The sequence below is a fragment of the Raphanus sativus genome, chromosome 5 (genome assembly GCF_000801105.2).
Source record: "Raphanus sativus cultivar WK10039 chromosome 5, ASM80110v3, whole genome shotgun sequence".
NCBI lineage: Eukaryota > Viridiplantae > Streptophyta > Magnoliopsida > Brassicales > Brassicaceae > Raphanus > Raphanus sativus.
Window position 1 is genome coordinate 18,296,585 of NC_079515.1, and position 22,187 is coordinate 18,318,771.

General features: G+C 31.0%; 1 protein-coding gene and 1 long non-coding RNA gene across 3 annotated transcripts; one reads left to right on the forward strand and one right to left on the reverse strand.

Moving 5' to 3' along the window:
- The first annotated feature begins 1,074 nt into the window (after positions 1-1,074).
- LOC130512426 (uncharacterized) lies at positions 1,075-2,515 on the forward strand. 2 transcript variants are annotated; one of them, XR_008945955.1, is made up of 2 exons: positions 1,075-1,932; positions 2,260-2,515. It is a non-coding gene; the product is annotated as an uncharacterized LOC130512426 (long non-coding RNA). The 2 variants fall into 2 exon arrangements; XR_008945956.1 differs by having other exon boundaries at positions 2,288-2,515.
- Positions 2,516-5,636: 3,121 nt separating this feature from the next.
- LOC108857148 (uncharacterized) lies at positions 5,637-6,869 on the reverse strand. The gene is made up of 3 exons (XM_018631091.2): positions 6,564-6,869; positions 6,111-6,272; positions 5,637-6,031 (listed from the first exon to the last, which is right to left on the reverse strand). The coding sequence occupies exons 1-3, from the start codon at positions 6,627-6,629 to the stop codon at positions 5,819-5,821; spliced, it is 441 nt and encodes a 146-aa protein (XP_018486593.1). The 5' UTR covers positions 6,630-6,869; the 3' UTR covers positions 5,637-5,818.
- Positions 6,870-22,187: the final 15,318 nt, after the last annotated feature.

Here is a 22,187-nt window from a genome sequence, read left to right on the forward strand (position 1 = left end):
GTTACAATTGAGTTAGTAAACACGTGTAACTTACAAACTGAGGTAGTGGAAATTGTACCTCGACAATTGTGTGGTCAAGGACCGAACAAAGCTTCAACTCAAAAGCATTGTGTGAGAGAATCACACTTGTTTTTAACTCCTTCATGATCTTCTCCACCTTTGTTTCTTCATGTACAGATAGTTTAAACTGCACCTGTTGAATCATCTTGCTTGGGGGGTGGAAAGTAACTTCAAGAGACAAGAAGTTCTCGGCTGCTTCTTTCACTTCTTCATTATTCACCTGTTCAGCCACCTGTTTAGCCTCGGCTTCTTTCACTTCTTCATTCTTTCACTTCTTCATTGTTCACCTATTCGGCCACATGTTCAGTAACTTCAAGAGACAAAAAAATTATGTACCCAAAAACATAGTTCAAAGATATGTTTTTGTGAATAAAATAATAACTTAAATAAAAATAATTAAAATATGCTACATTTATTGCATTTAATTTTTTACTCCATATAATTATTTTACTTGATAAAAATAATTTTTTTATTTCATTTAATTTATCCAAACACATAGAAAGAGTTTTTGTATTAATTTATAAAATCAGTTAGGCATGAACATTATCTTTCCATTTAGGTACATGTTGTTCTTAAACGGGTTCAGATATTTGTAACAAAATAGCCGTATAACCTGATTCGGTCCAGGTTTTTGAATATCGTTAGTTATATTATGATACATCTAAAATATATAACACTAATTATGAAAAATAAATATCTATGTATAAAAATATATTTCAGAGGCCAATTTAACAAAATATGAGTTGGTTCAGTTGAAATAAATATATTTAAAATAATTTATATGAACTAGAAAAAAATCAATATAAAAGTATTGTACATTTGGATTCAAAATCATTTCTTTTAACAACAAACTACACAAATATATTGATTTGTATACAGATTTAAATTACAAAGTAAATATTTAATTAATATATAAATATGTCACATTGTTTAAACAAAATATCAATGTAAAAGTATTGTACAGTTGCGTTCTAAAATTATTTATTTTAACAACAAGCCAAATAAATATGTTGATTGGAGAGAAAATAAATCAAAGCCTATGTGTCGAATTCAAACTATACTAAAAGAGACATAAAAAGCCCTCTGAGCTATGCCACGTCAGATAAAAAAATCAACCAATTACAGAGCAGTTTAGTGCCACGTCACACCAGCTTTGTCGAAACCTAATATGTCGTCGCATCGTCTTCCCGTTCTTCCTCCTAACTAGAGAAACAAATGCGTTTCTAACTTCTCCGATTCTCAATATTTCTTCGGTCTTTCTCTCCTCTGGCTCATAAACATCCTCCTTTACTGCAACAAGAGCCAGTTTTGCTTAACCCCCCCCCCCCCCCCCCCCTCTCAAAATTCACCAAAACGAAGCAAGCACATCAAGCAATGGAAACCAAAGCGGAATCCACCAGAAAGGCTCCAATGGTTTAGTTTTTCAACGATGTCTCCACTGGCTTGGCAGTTCAACTTTCACATGCTTTTACTTTCTCTTGCTTCTCTCTTTTACAGAAGTTTTACAGCAGTTGGAGAGATTCGAGGCGGCGTTTGTAAGGAAAAATTACAATAGCTGTAGTGATCTATTGTCAGCTTAAGGCATTTACTCTTTGAACCCTACTTTGATTCCATATTTTGTTTTGATGAGGGATATTTTTTTTGCTGTTTAGTGTCGTGAGGGTTTAAATTTTACAACCAAGATAATTTAGCTTATCGATCTGTTGTGGATCTTTACTTTTGGATTGTTATTGTGGGTAGAACCTGTCAGAAGTGGTTTAGATTGAAATTTTCTGATGTGTGCTTCTCACTTTGCTCTTTCAATTATTTTTTACCAAATTCAGAAGTCTTCCTCCATTGTTTGAGAAAACACTATGAAGCTGACTCTTCCAAGTAAGTTTCTCTTATCATATACTGGAAATAAATTTGCTTCTGTATATTTCTCTGACATTTGCTTCTGTATATTACTCTGCATCATTAAGTATATGTGGCTAACTGAAATGGAGATAATCGTTGTGTGCTTAGAGGCCAGAAACATTTACCAAACAGTTGGAGATTGCATACAATGTCTTTCTCTAGAGTATAGACTTAACTAAAAAAACTTCTACATGCTGCTTTTTACCGCTTTGAGTTTTAAAATTTAAGATTCATAAGCTATGTTTGTTTTTATGTTTCCTTTTGTTGCTGATAATTCATGTACTGATCCTGATAACACAACAGACCATTTGTTTGGATGTTTTTCACCCAGGTCGGGAGCAAGAGGTTTCAACCCTCTAGGTCTTTTGCTGGTTCGAGGTATAGGTGTGTTATGTGTAAAAAAATGTAATATTCCTTTCAGCTGAATGATTGCCTAGACAATGTTGTCTTAAATTGTTTATGTAGGATTTCATACTATCTTTATTGTGAAGTGATACTTGAGAAGCTTGGTTTAATGTTAATCCCTCCTTGCTTCCCACTACTACGATTTTAAATGTTCCATGCTTCGATTATTTTTCATAGGCAAACAGTTTTTAGGGTTTAACACATGTTCTCGAAATTGTTAGTCCTAATGCTAAAATTATGATCGCAAGATGATAGTTTTCACTTTTTTAGTTGTGAAAAAAGTATTAATTAACTACACAGCCTTTTACAAATAGATTTAGACAAATGTTTGAAAACTAAACATAATAATTTATCTAACAGATAATTTTTTTTATTTGTAGATTTTTTGATAATTTTTTTGTTAAAATAAAGTTTAAATCGCAAGAAAAATTATGTAGAAGAACACTAATTTAATATCTGTATTAAATGCAGATAATATATTCAAATTAAATATTTAAAAATAAGACTTCCATATAAATTTAGACAAAATTTTTGGAAATCATGTTAAATTTTAAACTAAGAAAATATGATGTATTTAACTAAAAATATAAAATCAGTATCAATGTAAATATACCAAATCAATGTAAAAATATACATAAGAAAAAAGATGAATATTTAAAAAAATGTAAAAAAGTTATATCACAATTATAAACTACCAAGTTACAAACCTCAATTTCCAAACTGAAAATAACTTTAATAAAATACTGAATAAAGAAGACAACAGTAACTAAAAACTGAATAAATCAAATATATAAAAATGATACAAAGATAAACTTCTAATATCAAGAGGTAAAAATGAAATAAGACAGAGGTTTACACCTAAATAGATATACAGTAGAAGATATGTCTTTTTTGATAAATACAGTAGAAAATACGTTATGAAAATGAAAATTTAATAAATAAATTTTATTGTAAGAACATATTAGTGGGACTAATTATATAGGATGAAAGCAGTACTTTTATAAATTTATTGAACATTAACACGTGGAAAAGAAAATCATTTTGTCGGAAACGACCATTGATTATAAAATATATAAAGACTCAGAATATGAATTAATTAATTATATACTATATATATTAAAATTAATTAAAAACAATACAGAAAGTTAATACTCTCCATAATACCACAAGTAATATTTTACTCTAACAATTCCATGAACACTACTCAAAGTTAAATCAATAAAAATTAAAATACAAAAGAATGTTCATCATACCACATAAAAGATCAAAGAAAATTAACGACTGTATATTAAAAATTCACATTAAACTAATTCCTCACATTTACTGTATTAGTCATACTACTTATTTTTCAGTTTCATAATTTAGAAACCTATTGTGTAAATATCAAAAAAACATATGTGGTATATTATAAGATAATTATCCAGTTAGACTCCAAATTTACTACAAAATAAAGTAAAAATTATGAAATTATTTAACCAATATAAACTCAAACAAAACAACTCACCTAATAGTAAAGAGATCAATAGAAAATACTATATACATAATTTTGAATTTAAAAATACTGCTTATTTTCCTCTTTTATGCGTCTACTATGGAATTTTTTTTGTTTTTTTTTTATTGTTATTGGCGGTTTATCTTGTGATTATTATTACTTTATCATCAACATAAACAAATTCAATTAAGACAAACCAAATTCTTTGATTATTTTAATTTGTTAGTTTAAAGCTTAGGAGTTAATGAAATCTAAAATTAATGTTTTTTTAAAATTAATTGACAATAATAAAAAAAGGAAAATTAGAGGAATCAATAGATGTGAGAAAACAGAGAACAAGGTAAAGATCTGATGAAATAGCAAGGTTTCATGTTTTTTTTAATAAGATATATACAAGTAAGATATTGTGCATATATTTATCAACAAAACAAAAACACAGAAAAGTATAAAAAATATTAGATAAAAACTATGTGAAAAGAAGAATTCTAATAACTAAATACAAAAGTTAATAAAAATTCGCATAAAATAAAAAAATAAAGTAAAAAAAAATAAAAAATACAATCCGGCGCGTAGCGCCGGAAAGCCTCTAGTTTATTATAAAGGAAGTTTTACTAAGATAAATTCATTCAATAATTACAACACAGTAATATATTTCATAAAAGTGAAAAATAATATCCGCGATTTCGAAGCGCAGATCAAAATCTAGTTATCAATTTATAGACGTGAATGGAACTTTAAATGTGTTGGTGCATAAGATTGAATCAAATAAAGACAATTACAAATGACCAACAAGTTCTGTCTAGAGAATAAAATTATATATGTTCTTTGAAGATGTAGATAATCAGTAAATTGTTATGCTCTTTTTGGACAAAGAATAATTGGTTGATATTTGTATTTAAAGAAAAAAATAAAGAGAAGTGTAGTGAGCCCTATCAACACAGTCATGTGAGTCATGAGAGTAACTTCAATTCAAAGCAAAGATCTTTTTAATATCCTTCTTACCCTCATCTCTTCTTTCTTTTGGTGCATTCTATTTATTGTCATCATTTCAATTCCTCAAACCCATATTACCAATTAATTTAAGGGAAAAAAACAAAGAGTACAGAAATGGGTTACTTGAAGTTCTCAAGTCTTCTCCTTGTTGTTCTCTTGATACATAAAATTCTTCTGGTTTCTGCAGATGCTACAAGAACTCAAGTCAATCATGCCACGGACCGTGCATCCACAGGAGAAAACCACGCCGTTGCATGGCATCCAAGAACGAGGATTAACCATGGGAGCTATCGTGGGCCGAGGAAACATCTAGTGAATCCAACAGTGGAACCAGATGTTTACACAGATCCTGAGTCTTCAGCTTGAACGAAAGAATTTATCAAACAAGATCAGTTTCTAGCAGCAAGCAATAAAGATGTTATGTATTTTCTTCATGTTGAAGTTTAGAAAAAACAAAGTGGATAAACAAAGTTTGTTTGAGTTTGAAAGTACTTTTCTCTTTTATCATTAAAAGGATGACATAGTTAAGTTTACTTTAGTAGAACTCAATGAATATTACCCTGCAAAACTTAAAGCCTGAATGGCAAATCAGTTCCAAAAAAAAACACATGAATCAAGACCAGTCAAGGTGTTTTAAAGTTTTCGACTCTTACTGGTTTTCTAAAACTATGAAAAACAATGCATTAAGATTAGTTCTAGGTGTTGTAAAACAAAGAACAAGTCTACAAGAGTGAAAGAAAAGACCTTTCAGTGTAGAATATTAGTACAGTGATATATAAAGAGCATGAGCTCTCAGTGAACCTTAGTTGAGTATATATAATATATATAACATTACACTATGATTTGGATTTGTTCTTGCATAGACAGAAGTAAAAGTGTAAAGAACAACAAAAACACATAGATTCACAAGGGGGTTGAAGGAACAAGGTTGTATCCGTGTGATGATATTCTTATAAACTACTGAACTTTGTTTCATCCATTCTTGGATGCTACCGTCTGCATAGCATTACATTCTTCAAGTAGATTTAGCAAGTTGTGTTCTGGGGCACTGAGTGATGGCAATATAGAACGGTTTGGCTGGCTAGGGCGAGGCGGTTTTGGTGCAGATCCATCAGATTCAGCAATCTGCAAATCACCTTTTATCCTCATAGATGCCGATACCCTCTCCTTCCAGATTCTTCCATCCTGTTTCAATGAAAGTGACAAATTAAAAAAAAAAAACTTAAAAGAGCTTTCTATGAACAGCTACACTTTTAGATCTTACATTTAGAATGGATGGTTCAGGTAGTGGACACTGAATTGGTTGATCATTGTCCAAAGGCTCGACCGGATGTTCCACTGGTTTAAACTCTGTTGCTACCTCAATTCCATGAGTAGCAGTTGTGGTAGTAACATCAGGATTTGGAGCTAATACTTCCTTATCATCCTGATTCAAAAGACATGTTTCAAGAACTCAAATAGTTGCAAAACCAAGTTCATAGAGTTGTAAAAGCCTAAAGCTTTTTAAATCTGAAACTGAAACGAAACGATCTATAAATCATATATCATGAAACGGTACTGTAGAATCTAATCTGGAGATATCAAATCCAAGCTAAAAGGCGAGATTTTTTCCACCGTTCTGAACCAGACAAAGATCTAAAACATGTTCCCGTAGGTTGTACTTCAAGAACAGAAGGTCAATATAAAATGGATTCAAACCAAGATAAAGAGAGCTTACGATTGCACTTTGAGTCCGTCGATGGCTGCTTCTACCAACAGTAAATCTTGAAAAAATACCAACCATGGTTTTATTGAATCTGAAGTCTTCTCGTGATCTTCAAACACAAACTCTCCCTTTGATATTGACTTCAAAGAAATAAACAATTAGCAAGAAGTATGTTGTCCCAAAGCAGAGGAAGACGAAGAAAGAAAGAGGATTTGAGATTATCTTCAACCAGTTGAAGAGAAGAAGGAAGGGTGTCGCTTTATATCTCCACAAGAAACGTAGTGAATGTTGTGATAAATGCTTTTGTTTTTTCTTTTTTTTTTTGTATTTTTTTCTAAGCCTTGTGATTGGCTTAAGCATATTCTTCTTACATCTTATGGTCTGTTTCGCTTACTTTTCTTCTTTCTTATTTGATTTCTTATTTCGTCCCTCGGCTTTTCTTGGATTTGGTATATCTAATTATTTTTTTAGTGATGGATGATGATGTATTTTGTTGCGTCTAATTGATGTATAAAAGCAAAGGCTAGTTGGGTTATTTAAGAAATCTTTTATTTGGAACAATTGTTATTTAAGAAATCTAGACTATCTAGTTGAGTAAAGATATTATTCATGTCACTTTCCAATTTAATCCCGACTGAAATAACAAAAAAAATATTTGCTAGTATAAAGTAATTTGTGTGCCGCCAAAAAAAAGTAATTTGTGTATGGAATCTAATGGATGTCACAAGACACCTACTACCTAACTGTATTTCACATAATTTTAAAAATGGATCCCAATTTTACTAGTCAATCTACTCTACAGACTATTTTTTGGTAAAAATCTCTACAGACTATTTGTCTGTGTGATTTGTAAAAAGTGAATATTAATCAAGAATCTACACATCTCATCTCTGCTTAATTCATATCCATAATCATTTTATTATTGAAACAATCTATAAATGAGAGAAATCTTGCTTAAAATTTTTGAGTTCTAGCCTATAATAGTCACAAGTTTTCGTAGATAGAAAACTATGATTGACACAAAATTTTGAATTAGAGTGGCTCTCTCAAGAAAAATGTGATTTTTTTCTTTTCTGATTCTACTATACTTTTTTAATCATCCTTTGATTTATGGACGCCGACAACGGGATGGAATATGAAATATGTAGTGGTGAAGTTGCTCTCATGCAAAAGCTATAGTGGTGAAGTTGCTCATGCCAACTCTCCTTCATTTGCATTGCAAGGTATAGTACCAGATATTACATTAATCGCACGGGTTTTCTGTCTCAAAATAAAAGCCATAAAGATCAAGACTATTTACTCAATACTACTACTCATTAGGAGCAAGTGCATGACCATATACCTTTCGTATGTGATTGTAACTTTATGGTCTGGATGAGGATGAGGTTTTCAAGGCTATCTCATCCCCCTTTCTTGTTCTTGGTGTGATTTCCCACGCTGCTGCATAAATGTTTATATGGTCCTCCTCTTTTGGACTAAAATAGTATCACCTTTTCTTTAATCTTTTTCAATCTGTTAATGTCTCAAACTTTTGCTTAGAAAAAAATCTCTCTATCTCCTTAAATACTCTCTACTGGTACTGATTTAGCTGCATCTTTTGTGTTTCAATAAAAAACAGTTGGAGAAAGAAGCAGAGGCGGATCTATTTGGCCCAATAGGGTGTCAAGTAACACCCCTTAAATTCCAATAAATACTAGTTTGTTTCCTAAATCATTGAAAAATCAGAAGCTCTGCCGGGAAAAGTCCTTTCTTGACACCCCTAAACCTCAGTTCAAAGCTCATTGATGACATCTTTAATTATTTTTGACACCTCTTAAATCCATTCTTGGATCCGCCACTAGAAAGAAGGCTCAGAACATAAAGCCAACAATAGAAAAACCAAAGTGAATGGGTCCACAACAACAGAAGCGGAAGCAGCATTAGCGGTTGCTAAAATACCTGACTCTGGTGGTCAACAAGGCTCAGTTATACATCTTCTCACCAACCATTTTCTTGTCAAGTTTGATCCTTCACAGAAGATATAGCATTACAACACTGAGATCTCTTCAAACCCTTCAAAGGAAATTGTTCGGATGATAAAAAAAAAACTCGTGGAGACTGAGCAGAGTAGCTTCTCTAGTGCTGTCCCTGCTTTTGATGGTAGGAAAAACATTTACAGCCTTGTGGAGTTTCAAGAAGATAGGCTTGAGTTTTTTTCTAAACCTCCCTATCCCATCTTACAATACTTTGATCAACTGTGGTGACTTGCGTGAGAAACTACTGCGGAAGAAGATTAATAAAATGCAGGGTTAACATGAGGCTTGTGTCCAAGTTTGATGGGAAGGAACAGAAGAAGCAAGGTGAAAACTAGATAAAAGGAAGGACGTCGTTAACATAGTGAGAAACTAGAACAGTAGGTACAGTTAAAAACTATAATCATAAATCGTTTGAGCATATCTAATGACACTAGGGTCGGCCCGCCCGTAAATTAAAATAAAAACTATTTAATACTAATTTATGAAGCATTTAAAATCATTATAAAAGATGATAATATATACAAACAAATAATGAAACTAATTCTGCGATCATATTGTTATTTTCAATAAATATTTTTTTGTTTGAATTAAAATGCAAAATTAGCAAAAATAATTCAGAAAATGTAATAATATATAAAGTATTATTATTTATATTTCAGTTTTACATAATAAAAACATAAAGTTTAAATAAATAATACTAAATTTATTTCAAGAAGATCTAAGTTTTTAAAACACTTTTACACAAGTTATTTCCTTCATGATAACAAATTAGTTTACCTCCAAGCTAATAATTTAAAATATAATAGTTAAAATAATTAAATCTCAATTATAAAACACTATATAGTTTAATAATATCATAAATAAATAAAATTAACAGGAAAAGATGTTTTCGAATACATTTGTGTCGGATCATAATTATATTTGGAATGAAATATTAGTGAAACTTTAGTGTTTTACTGTTAAATCTCAATTTTAAAACATTATATATAGTTTAATAATATCATAAATAAAAAAGTTTAACAGGAAAAGATGTTTTCGAATATATTTGTGTCGGATCATAATTATATCTGGAATGAAATATTAATGAAACTTTAGTGTTGTACTGGTTATGTTTTGTAACTTATTCTAGCTTTTGTTGAACTATGTTTAGTAACAAAATTATGTGTTAGGAATTTTTTTTCATGCTATTTTAAAATATTATTTTATAAATTAATGAAAGAGTATTCTTTCTCATTGCATGTGTTTTACGTTGGATTTGTAAAAGAAATGTATAATAATGTTTGTGGTTGTTTAAGAATGATTAGGTGTTGAGAGATTATATGATAAGATTTAGTATTCATGATCTTGATGGTTGTTTTTTTAGTAAGAAATTGCTACGTAGAAAATATAAATTTAAGTTGTAACGTCAAACAATTAGATGCTTTTAATTTAACCAACGTTTCACAGAATATGTCAATTTACTTGTGTTATAAGGTAATGTTTATATGATGATGGTTAGACACCAACGGTGTATGGTTTTTCTTTGTTGTTATATTGTGTAGAGTACTTCTTACCGTAAGATTTTTCATTTATAACTATTATTGACAAACTTCAATTTTCAAGACTAAAAAAAGAAAGACCAAAAAAAACGGAAAGAGCAGAAGATGAAGTAGTCTATTTCATAACGCATAATAAATAGTCATGATTATAAGAGAAAAAAAAAGAAATGAAAAATATTTTCTTTCACATAATTCCAACAGGCACACGCTATTTTCGGTTAGTTTTAAATCCAGAGCATAAGAACAACATTATTGGTGGTTATTGCTTTAAAGTTCTATATATATATATATATATATATATATATATATGTGTGTATGTATATGTTACATATGCATATACAATTATGGATTTTTAATTTTACGGGAAATCCAACCGAAATTATCTTAATTTTTTTGTTTGAATTTTAACTTTAATTATATATTTATTTTAAAATATAAATATTATAATCTATTATAAATATTTAAGTAGTTAAATAAGTATAAAATAATTTAAAATAATTTATTTGGTTTAAGGGAATTTACAATATATTGTTGGTCCAACACTATGATCCAAAAACATTACTGAGTGTAATTAAAAGCAATGACCATGGCTTAAGTTTTTTTTTTGGGTTTATAGTATATATGATAGTATACATTACCAGCCACAAAAAGTTTTACTAATTTACTCGCAAGATTTTGTCTTCAGAATTCACAATTGCAATAATGTTTTGTACTTAAACCATGTACGAAGCGAAATTAGCATTATATTACCCTAATAATAACGATAAAAGTTTTGTTTTTTTTTGGTCAAAAATAAAATATTTCTTTATAATAGAAAAAATAGATAGGTTGTTTGATTCAAACGTAGACGACTACGTACAACGGAAAAGCATAAGCATTATTTGAATACATAGTACTTCAAACGTTTATCCTTTCATTTTCAACCCAATCCATTTGCGGCTTCTTGACGACTTGCGAAGTTGGGTCGTCCATCTTGCTCGGCACACTACTAATTGGTTCTCTAGCAGCAATCAAAGATGCTCCACCACTTCTCCCTCCAGATTCGACCTTAGCAGGAATTGGTTTGTCACCTCCCATGTCGCCACCATCGTTATCACCTCCCCCTGATAGAGACGGATGGTATGAACAAACAAAACGTAGTCAAGTAATGCAACAACATAATAACATTAGACTTACATTTTCAACGAAATCGGGGAGTGGCAGACGTCCACGTTCATTAAGAATGCGTGATAGTGAAGCTTTGACGGCTTGCTGTGAAATTATATGTAGTCAACTTGACATGGAAAGTGATGTCTTCCTTTACATGCCTGTAAAAAAACGGAGGCATCCGAAAGTCTCTTACCCTGAATCCCCATGTGGTCTCTATGTCGAGGATATCCATCTGAGTATCCTCAGGGCCAAGTTCCCGTCGCATCCGTTTTCAGGAACGGCAATAATGGAAGTAAGAAGCAAATTCATATGGATATCCTCGACATAAAGACTAAAATAAGAAAAGAATATTAAATCAGTATTAGACCACATTTATCACCAACACAGGCTTGGGTGATAATTTATACCTCAATAGATGTCCGTACTTTCTTTTCACTAAGTATTCTCATACTTCTGCTTCTTATTACCAGCTTTCAGTCTTTGCCAAGGAAGACTGCATTCAATTGGGAAGGTAAGCAAAAGACCGAACTATTAATAACCAATAGCAACATCTCAACATGGAAGGTAAGAGAGGTACACACCTTCCTTTTAAGAAGTACATGAGAACAAATCCAAGTGACTCCAAATCATCTCTACGGCTTTGTTCTGTGATAAAAGGAACCGTTGCAATTCAGAATAAAGTTTATAGAATAATTAGAATGTTAGAAACTAAATGAACTGGCGTATCTAGCGGTTCCAGTCAAGTTTATGTTTTCCCTGAGATACAGAAAATATTAGGATTATAGTTGCTAAGCTAATGCATCATATACTGCAATCATCGAAATTGTTTATAGTCCTAGCAATTCATCAAAACTATTTTCTCATATACTAATCCAGCTTCACACAAACTGGGATAATCAGAGAAAGAGGCTATACAGCTACTAAAATGGGAGCAAGACCTTCTTATTCCAACTGAGAGAACACGTACCAAAACTCTTTTTTTTGTCTCCAAACATTTATACACACTAAAATAAAAATGAAGCTAGGATTATAAAATAGGAGACTAAAATCCTCGACATAGAGACTAAATAAAAGAAAAGAATATTAAATCAAGTATTAGACCACATGTATCACCAACACATGCTTACCATAAGAAACTATTTTTAAACAATTTAACCGAATTTGAAATCAAGATAAACAAAGACACACCTACGGTTTTGGGTACAACAGTGCCGTATAATCCAATAACGATCCTGCCTGCAAGTATTAGCAACAGAGAAAACAAAACAAAAAAAAGTTAAAAGGGAGCAAATGGTAAAGAAGAGAACCCAAAAAACTAAAGACTGTTTGACTTGAAGAAACAATTTATATATGAGTCCCTTTTACCTAAGCTCTGGCCCTCGACATCAATATCGAAGTATACTCTGTGTGTAACATGGTAATTGGGAAAGTAAGCAAAAGGCCGCACTATTAACAACCAATAGCAACATCTCAACATGGAAGGTAAGAGAGGTACACACCCTTTTAAGAAGTACATGAGAACAAATCCAAATGACTCCAAATCATCTCTACTGCTTTGTTATGTGATAAAAATAATCATTGCAATTCAGAATTAAGCTTACAGAATAATTAGAACTGCATGATAGAGTTTGATGAAGGTATTAACAAACACTGGAGCTCTTATTCAAGCCAGATAAGAGATCCAATTTAATAGAAACGAATCCGTAACCGACCGATTGCTAGGCCAGTAGGATGAAGATGAATAGATCCCTGGAAACTCTAAATCCGATTGATTGCTGGATCATGATGAAGAAGACTCAGTTTCAATGAGAACCCTAAAATCGCCAATAGCAGAGAAGAAAGGGCGATAAAAGAGAAAATAAGAAACGCAGCGTTTCGAATACCTCTATGTTGGTAGGGTTTGATAATAATAACGCGCACACAAAAAACAAAAAAGCCCAACATGGTGAAAATAAATGAAACGCTTTGACACGTGTCGCATTCTCAACTTTCTAATTTATGACGTGGCATCTGACGTGTCAGCAGGAGGGATCCAACCTTTCTTTATAGATATATAGATATGCTCATCAAGACTATACTAAAAGGGACTAATAAAGCATTCTTATGCTGTCCACGTCATTATTAAAATCAGCGAATCAGAAACAATTTTCTTGCCACATCATATCAAGAATTGACCCAGTTCAAGCCCACGTCCTAAATTCTAAATTCTGACTTTAATCGTTCTTTTTGCAAGACACTTCGTCTTCTTCGTTTCCGATCACATTAAATCTCCGTTACAGCGTCCCTTTCTTCAACAATCAATTATGTTCTTCACTCTCCTCTTAATTACTTCGTTTTGTTTCGCTTCCCTTTCTTCCTCCTCCTTTATAAACAGCTTCGTCTAAGCTTACTTCCAAAGAAACCCCAAACTCTCCTAAGCTGAAGTAATGGCGATAAAACCCAATCAACAATGGGCCGGTTCCAAAGCTAAAGCGCATAAATCGTATCCTCCTCCAGGTTTGTAATAACGTTCTCCACTTTCTATTTTGTTTTGAGTTCCTTGCAGTAGAAGAACAAACCTTTTAGTCTTCTGGCTCGACTCTAAATCTCTCTTTGCCTGGTGATCAAATTGATTACGTTACCAATCTCGGTATCTTCCACTGGGATGCCCATCTGAACTTCCACCTCAAACGCCTTTGCGTCCTCCTTTATGGATGCACCATAATTATTTTCCAAGATCATTGTATCGTTACCTGCTATATGTTAAGAGTTTTGAATCAATACTATTGATACTGATACATATATGGCGTTCTTAATCTTAAAATGAACTCTCAAACTAATTGCGCATAACCATAAGAACATCATCTTCTTCTGTTAAACAGAGTCCCATCTTATATATTTTTTAGCTGTTCTATCTGAAACTTTCAGTGTATTCACTTGTGATGTACCAACTTATATTATGTTTTTTTTTTTTGATAATCCTGGGGTTCCCCACTTCGTGGGTCATTCCCCAGGGCCCGGTCAGGCAGCGGTCCGCTTTACCCGGGAGGGTATTACCTGGGCTGAGGACAAGGCCCAACACCCAGTACCGCTGGTGACACGGAAGAGTAGTTCCCCCCGACTGGCGTCGAACCCGGGAGCATGACAATTGGCCCCCAAGGCCCTTACCAATTGGGCTATTTCATCCGGTCAACTTATATTATGTTTTGTTACAGTGAAGTGACTCAGTTAACCAAATCGTTTTTGTTGTTGTGTGTGTCTTGATGATTCAGTCTCGCTGCTCTCTGTTGTTGCTCTCTGTTAGAGGAATGCCACTTAAGTTTAAGAGCTATCGGATCGAACCACTAATATCCAGAACGACGTTCAACTACCTTAACTGTTTTTGTTTGTTTGTCAGATTAATTAAAGAGGAAATTCAGTGGAAGATAAGATCAAGAAGAACAAGACCAAGAACAGATTACTCCATCTATATTTTTTTTTCTGTGAATACAAAGAACTGATCAAAAAGACAAGACATGGTCCTCCTCTACAATCTGTCAAAGCTATGAGGCTCTGAAACTGAAGGAAATGTAAGAATCATTAGACATCATTCCTTAATTAAATAATCTCATCATGAAAGAACTGATACTTGGATAACGCTTTCAATTTTCCTTTCGTATATGTTGTTGGAATTTTTATAATTATTGAATCTTACCTAACGTAATCTCATCACATCTTCTTTTTTCATATATTGCAGACTTGGATCTTTAGATTCGTAGACACAAATGAGTCCTTTCTAATTGGAGAATCATCCGTTGCGTGTTATGATGGCTGGTGGCTACAGCTCAGAGGCTTTCCCTTACATTTTATCACTTCGTTTGGGTCTCAGGAACTCTAGGTTTTGGAACCACGATCGAGCATCCCGCTGATCTAGAATCGGTGGAGTTCTGGAGTGGTTTAGTTAAAGAGAAAAATGATCTAGATTTACAATTCTATATTGGATGTGTAAGGCGATGGAAAAGCCTCGGATCCATTAACTAAATATTTCTTTATCAGTTGACAATCATATGACCAAACCTTTGAGTCCAATCTGATCCTATGATGACCTACGTGTCAAATTTTTTTCAGATGAAGCGGACCGATTGACGGGTTCACACGGGTGCATAGCCTATACAAATTTCAAACGGGTAATTGAGCTGATAATAAAACTATAACAAAACCAATATTAAATCAGATACTGGTTTCCAGTTGGCCAAAAAATGGGTTAACTTGGGTTTGAAGTAAACAATAGATTTTCTGTTTCTACTAAAAGTTTTACTTGCTTTCTTTTCATTACTAGTTTCATAGCCCCCGCGCAGGCGCGGAGCCGGTGATGTTATTGATGTATCGGATGATTTTGTGTATGTGATTTTATCCATTAATTATGCCCTTTAATATTTATCGAATGTTGTTTGATGATTATACCAAGAATAGTAAGGAATGAGACAATGAATTTTGAGTTTGAAACATGAATTTGTTTTTTATTATTAGCTTGTTTTGGCTCATAAATTACTTTCCCGACATTGGAAAACTTATATTTGTACTTTGCCAATGATTAATGCAAAGACAATGAAATTTATGGCTGCAGGTGAGTGTCGAAATATTTGTTACAGTGGTGTATTTCTCAAAGCATATGGTGCATATATGGTTTTCCTCTTCGGTTGTCGGGTTACTTCTAGGTCCGTGATGATTAGTTCACGTCAAGTCTTGCGGTTGCATTTAGATTGTAGTCTCTAATGGCGAGAGTAACTTGAAGATGTTGGGATATAATATTATGGTTTTCCCTCATTAAATTCATCACATATTGGTTAGTCTCCTCAATAAGGAATGTAGAGTCGGGATGATGAATGTCATGATATGATAACATGAAATCTAATGATTCAGCGACTGAGTCATTGTAATTACCTTGATTGTCAAAAATTGATGGTACCTGGAAATCGATGATCGATTTTTGTGTGTTTGGTGTTTGTATATAGATCTGGAGTAATTGTCAAGGATTTGCTCATGTTGATGTTGTTTGGTGTGAGAGTCGATGGGTAAAAAGTGAATTGTTATTCATGTTTGTGTTTGGTTGTGAAAGCTTATCACATTGTAGATATATTTATAGGTTGTTAGAAATTGATGTTATTTTTGCCTATTTATTTTTACGTTTGTTTATATAGTGTATTTATTATGATGTTGAATATTGAAATTAATGTTTTAGTATTTAATTACGGTGATTTATTGAATTCTTCTTGTTATGAAAACTAATTTTCTCTTTGTTTGTTGTGATATTTAAAATGGTCAAATAAGAAGAATTGTAAATAGCTGTCAAAAAAAAAAAGAATTGTAAATTCTTCTCATAACATCAATCTTCCATAAAAAATATTAATATTTTTATTTGCATAAAATGTTGACCTTCACAATTGCTTAATGTATAGCTTTACTTTCAAATTTATCGAAGAAATATCTTGAATACAAAATGATGATTCTATTCATATTGTTATATAAATGTTTATTTTAGTGGTTTATTTGAGCTGTGGAGTTTTTTTTGTTGTCTTTCTAATTATTTGAATTGTTGATCATAAAATTGAAACTGTTTTCCCTAATGTTTTATTGTAAAGTTTAGTAATCGTGGTTTAAAACGTTGGGCTCAAATTACAATGGGCCTTTTCTGAACTATTGTATTGGAAAAAATAAAAGTATGGTCTTTATTGTTTCTTCCGTCTCCGGGAGAGCTTCACATCTGCGATTATTTTCCTGATATGCATAAGTGTGTGAGTTTGGAGGGCGCAAGCACAAGGTTATTAACAGAGTTTCATCTCAATATTTGCTAGAGTTATTGTAGTGTGAGTTTTGCGTTTTCGGTCGATCATTGTTTTTCAAGTTTTTTTTTATTGCTATAGGGTTAGAGTTATGATGATGAACTATATAGGCATTGTTCTCCCTTTATGAAGGACTAAACTGTGTTAGTAATATCATATATATAGTTTGTAGTGTTGCTTGATGTGTTAGTGATAATTATTGTTTGTTTGTCTTTTTTATTTGTTTCTTGTACTGTTGAGAGTACATAAATTATATTAAAGTTGTTGAGAGTACCTTTGTTTCTGGAATTTGTTTCTTCATATTAATTGTGTTCGTTGTATGTATTATGTAATAATTTTTATTCTCTTTATTATGTTTGTTATATTTCTTTGTTTTATTTTTAAACTTGTTGTTTTTACAGAACCTTTAAAACAAATACATGAAGACTTGTAGAAATAACTATAAAATGAGTGATAATTCTGAGTGTTTGGACCTTAATGGATTTTCAACAAATTTATGTATTTCTCATAAGAAGACAATAGCATTGGTATGTTGACATTGAACATGTAAGCTATTTTCACAAGATAAGAGGAGTGAGCAGGTGGAGATGTTGTTGCCGCATTTGTGTCTGTCTGGATTTTCTCTTGTATCTCTTGGTGTGCATGTGTTTGTTTCTCTTTAATTTGATAGGTAATATGTAAACAAAAATCGTTGTTTGTTATATTTATCAGAGTTCATAATTTACTCAGCTTTTTTCGTTTATGTGATTTCACTGATCTTGGTTGTCTTCTTCGTCTTCTTCATAAGCATCTGCGAAAGTATGTTTATAAATTGTTAAATAACTGGTTGTGTAGTTTGTATTTGTTTACCTGACTCGATTATATGTCGTTGAGTTTTAGTTAAGGTGTTTGGTTTGGTATATTTGGTTTGAAGTTTATTTGTAAAATTAGACAAAAGAGGTGATCATTAATGATTCGTCTTATTTTGGACTCTAGTTTTTGGATTCTAGTTTTTGTTGTTTTGATTATTTGGGTTGTTTTGGTTTCTTTTAAGCTGTAAAATAAAGGTTCGTGTGAAATTAGTTTTATAAGTAAGGGAGATAAATAGACGACCACAGATCTTGGGTAGGAAATATTTTTGATCATTGACGTTAGTACAATATAGACAGTAATTGTGTGTTGATTTTTTCTGACTGGTCATAAAGGATACGGATGATGACTCGAGTTGTTTATTTTGTGAGGTCCGAGTCCTGGACAAAACGAATTTCCCAACCACATGTGAGTTTAAATATCATGTATAATATCGAAACATAATATAAACTCATATGTAATATGATAATATACATGGAAGTTTGTGGTTTGTGTTTGCAATCATTTGGAGATTGTCGAACAGCCTAATCATGACTGGAGATTGATCTCAGAAGCACTCGTGATGAGTTCATCAATAATGGTTGATGGAATGAAGAATTGATGATCAGTTATCTTGTACATGTTTGAGCACCTAGCAATCTCAAAACGATCCATTTTTACGAACCAGCTTTCAAAGATGGCATGTAATGATTAGCACATCCGGCGGAAATAAATCCATGAATAACAAAATCTGCAAATAATATTGTTCAACAAATAATCAGGAAATCAATTAAAAAGAATTATATTAAATAAATGTGATAGATCAAATATTAACTTACCATAAACTCACTGTCTTTCTTGAATTTCAAGGAATTCCAAAAGCGGAGGAGGCTATCGACAATGCTCTGACTACTACGACCAATAAGGAGAAACTCGAAGGTTGAGTGACAGACGCTGGTGACGCTGGTTTGAGAAACTGGAGAAGCGGAGCGAGACATTTTCTAGAAGATGATTAAAGTTAAGAGGAATCAATTATTTATGTGGAGATGCAGATTGGATTAATCAAAGATGAAAATCATATATATATATATGGTTTATAGAGGGGCTACAAATCAGAAATATTTATGATCAAGCGATTTAAGATGGAGAGATGAATAGTTCACCGGTAAAAAAAATTACGAACAGACAAACGGCGCAACTCTATAACTCAGTCTGATACAATGATGAAAAGAATTCTAACTCATGTTAAACAACGACGGTTTACAATATGAGAAAACTATAATTGTTTCAAAATTAAGCTATTTCTTAATATAACGTGATGAAGCTCATTTAAAAATGAATATCATAATACATTTACAGACCCGTCCTGAGAGAAAGCCCAAGAAATAATAGCTTCCAACCTTCATAAATATATATTAGTTCGGCCATTAATATATAAATTATCCATTAGTTCAGTGGTATAAATAGTAGAAGTTATATCCTAGTAACCTAGGTTTAAACCATGGATTTGATACTTTTTAACATTTTTTTAAAGTGAGTCTCACAAAAATGCTGACGTGTCGCTACAGGAGTGATCCAAGTACCTCATTATAGTATAGATTTTTATCACGTTAACATTTTTCTAATTTTTTTATCGACTTCTACTATATTATTCATTATTCTATCTGGTATTTGCAACTCAAAGCCAGTAACCATATCAAATTCAAAGAAGATGTATTAGTTCCTAACTCTTCTTTCTAACTGATTTTGTATTTTGGTTTTATAGTGACTTCATTCATAATGTCAAATATCAACGATTTTAGCTTTTTTGATTAATCATACTATTTTAATGTTTCAATATTATTTGAATATTCCCTGTGTTCCATAATATAATGATTTAAAGTATTTTTTGTTTCAAAATATAAATTGCTTTCATATTTCAATGTAACTTTATACTTAATGGATATTTTGTGGCCAACTAAATTATGTAAAATTACTGTCTAATTGATTGAATTTATATATCAAATGCCATTTTCCTAAGTAATAACTTTTAATATTAGATTTTAATTCAAAATAATTACATTTTGAAAGAAATAGAGTAGTTTGTATACTAACTCTACACAGATACAACCCAATTAACTGTGATTTAAGGAAGACATAAAGATGTTTTTCCAGTTATCACGAAAACAGAATCAATTGACAGTATCTAAATTACATCCAGCTCAAGACAAGATAGAGTTTCGATACCTTCTAATATTATGTTATCTCAATATATTTGTGGCTAAATCAGCTTTCTCTAGCACAAACTCTCACTCTATTCGCAGAGTGTAAGCATTTCTATCTAATAATATCAGTTGTTTGATTTAAAAAAAAGAAATGGTTGAAACATACAAAGAGATTATTAATTTTTATTAACACTAATATAATTTTTATTAATTTATAGAGATTATTAATTTATCGAGATACTAATTGAATCAAAACTCAATTTAGAACTATTTATATTAATTTATAGAGATATAAATTTATAGATTATTAATTGAAAGATGTTATAATGTATTGTATGTTTATGATAAACATATTCAGTCACATTAATATCTTCATGATACTTTTTAATTAATAGCAAAATAGTAACCAAATTTATAAATATTGTATCATATACACTACTAAAAATATCAGAACCTTTAAATAATATCAAAAAGATTGAATGAAGGTACAAAATTGGAAATAGCAATTCTCTGCAATTAAAGAATAAGGCAATAAAATCTATAGTGCTCCCGCTAAAAAGTCTAAATTTACAACATATACCGCTTTATTTACATATTTAAACCTATTACCTTACTAAAATGATTCTAAAATAAATGACAGCATGAATATAGGAAAATCTAAACAGAAAATATACAATAGAATCAAATACATAAGTTAAAATTACATTATCAGTGATCAATAAAAAATTATGTTCGTAACAATAAAAATAAAATGACAAACACATTTATTAAATCCATAGAACTACAGTCTACATACAACATTAGACAATTGACAATTGTTTCTGTTATTCATATGGATGCAAAGTTACTAAGACGGTTTATATGGATTTATTTGAATCTGTATGTTGATTACAAAAAATAACGGCACATAACAATGTGTTATTAAATTAAATATACAAAATACAGATTAAATATTGTCAACACAAACACATATAAAAATGAGACATCATATTTAAATAGATTATATTTTTGGTAATTTAAAAATTACTTAAAAGAACCTAAATTATTAAAAAAATACAAATACAAATAAAATTAAAGTAATATAACAACAAAATAATAAATGAAAAAATATATTGTGTTAAAAACATATATTTTAGATTTTACAGACTTATAAACCATGTAATATTATAAAAATTAAAATTGTCTATTATAATTAAAATTTCACCATTAGAAATATTAAAAATAATAATCTGGATTGATATTCAATTTCAGTTGACAACTATTACACATGAAAAAAATATTATTAAGTATGTTTTTTTGAAGGGCTTACATTTCCAAGTAGGTTATTGGAGTACTCTTTTCATGAATTTATTCGAGATGAAATTCTGATCTTTTAATTTAAGATAATCTAAGTTCTATACATGATTAATATTGTTTACATAACTCAAAAACCTCAAACTCCATTATTCATATTTTATTAGTTAATTATGTTACATATAATAGAAACATATTTGACAATAGTATAAATTTTAGGGTATATTGAAGAAAGTTATATAACTATTTTATCCATTAATGCCAATGAATTATATTCAAATACTTACTTCAAAATGGTAACACGGAAAAATATTCAAATCTCAAAATTAGTTAAATATGCAAAAATTCACATACAAATAAAAATGATAGATATAAAAAATATTATCCGCACGTAGCGCGGAAAAAGAATCTAGTTTTGGATAATAGCCAAACATTCCGAGCGGAAAAACTACTAGCTATAAATAAAACGGGACCCACAATTAATCAAAAGAAAAAACAAATGTTATTCTTCTTCTACTTTTTTTTTTTGAAAATCGGCATTCTACTCTCCATTTAAACTACTAAAATCATTCAAATGAGAATGTGTAATTACATTTCTGTAATGTTAAGCATAGACGAGGCCCCCATTTTTTTTAACTTTTCCATTAAACGGTTATTCAATTCCTCAAACTTGAGGTGGTCTGGAGAATAAGACTAGAATATAACAACCAATATACTATAAATCTCTATGGAAAGATCTCGCTATTTTAGCTAATGAATCAGATGATACATTTGCAGATCGAAGAACAAAATCAATCGAGAAATCTGT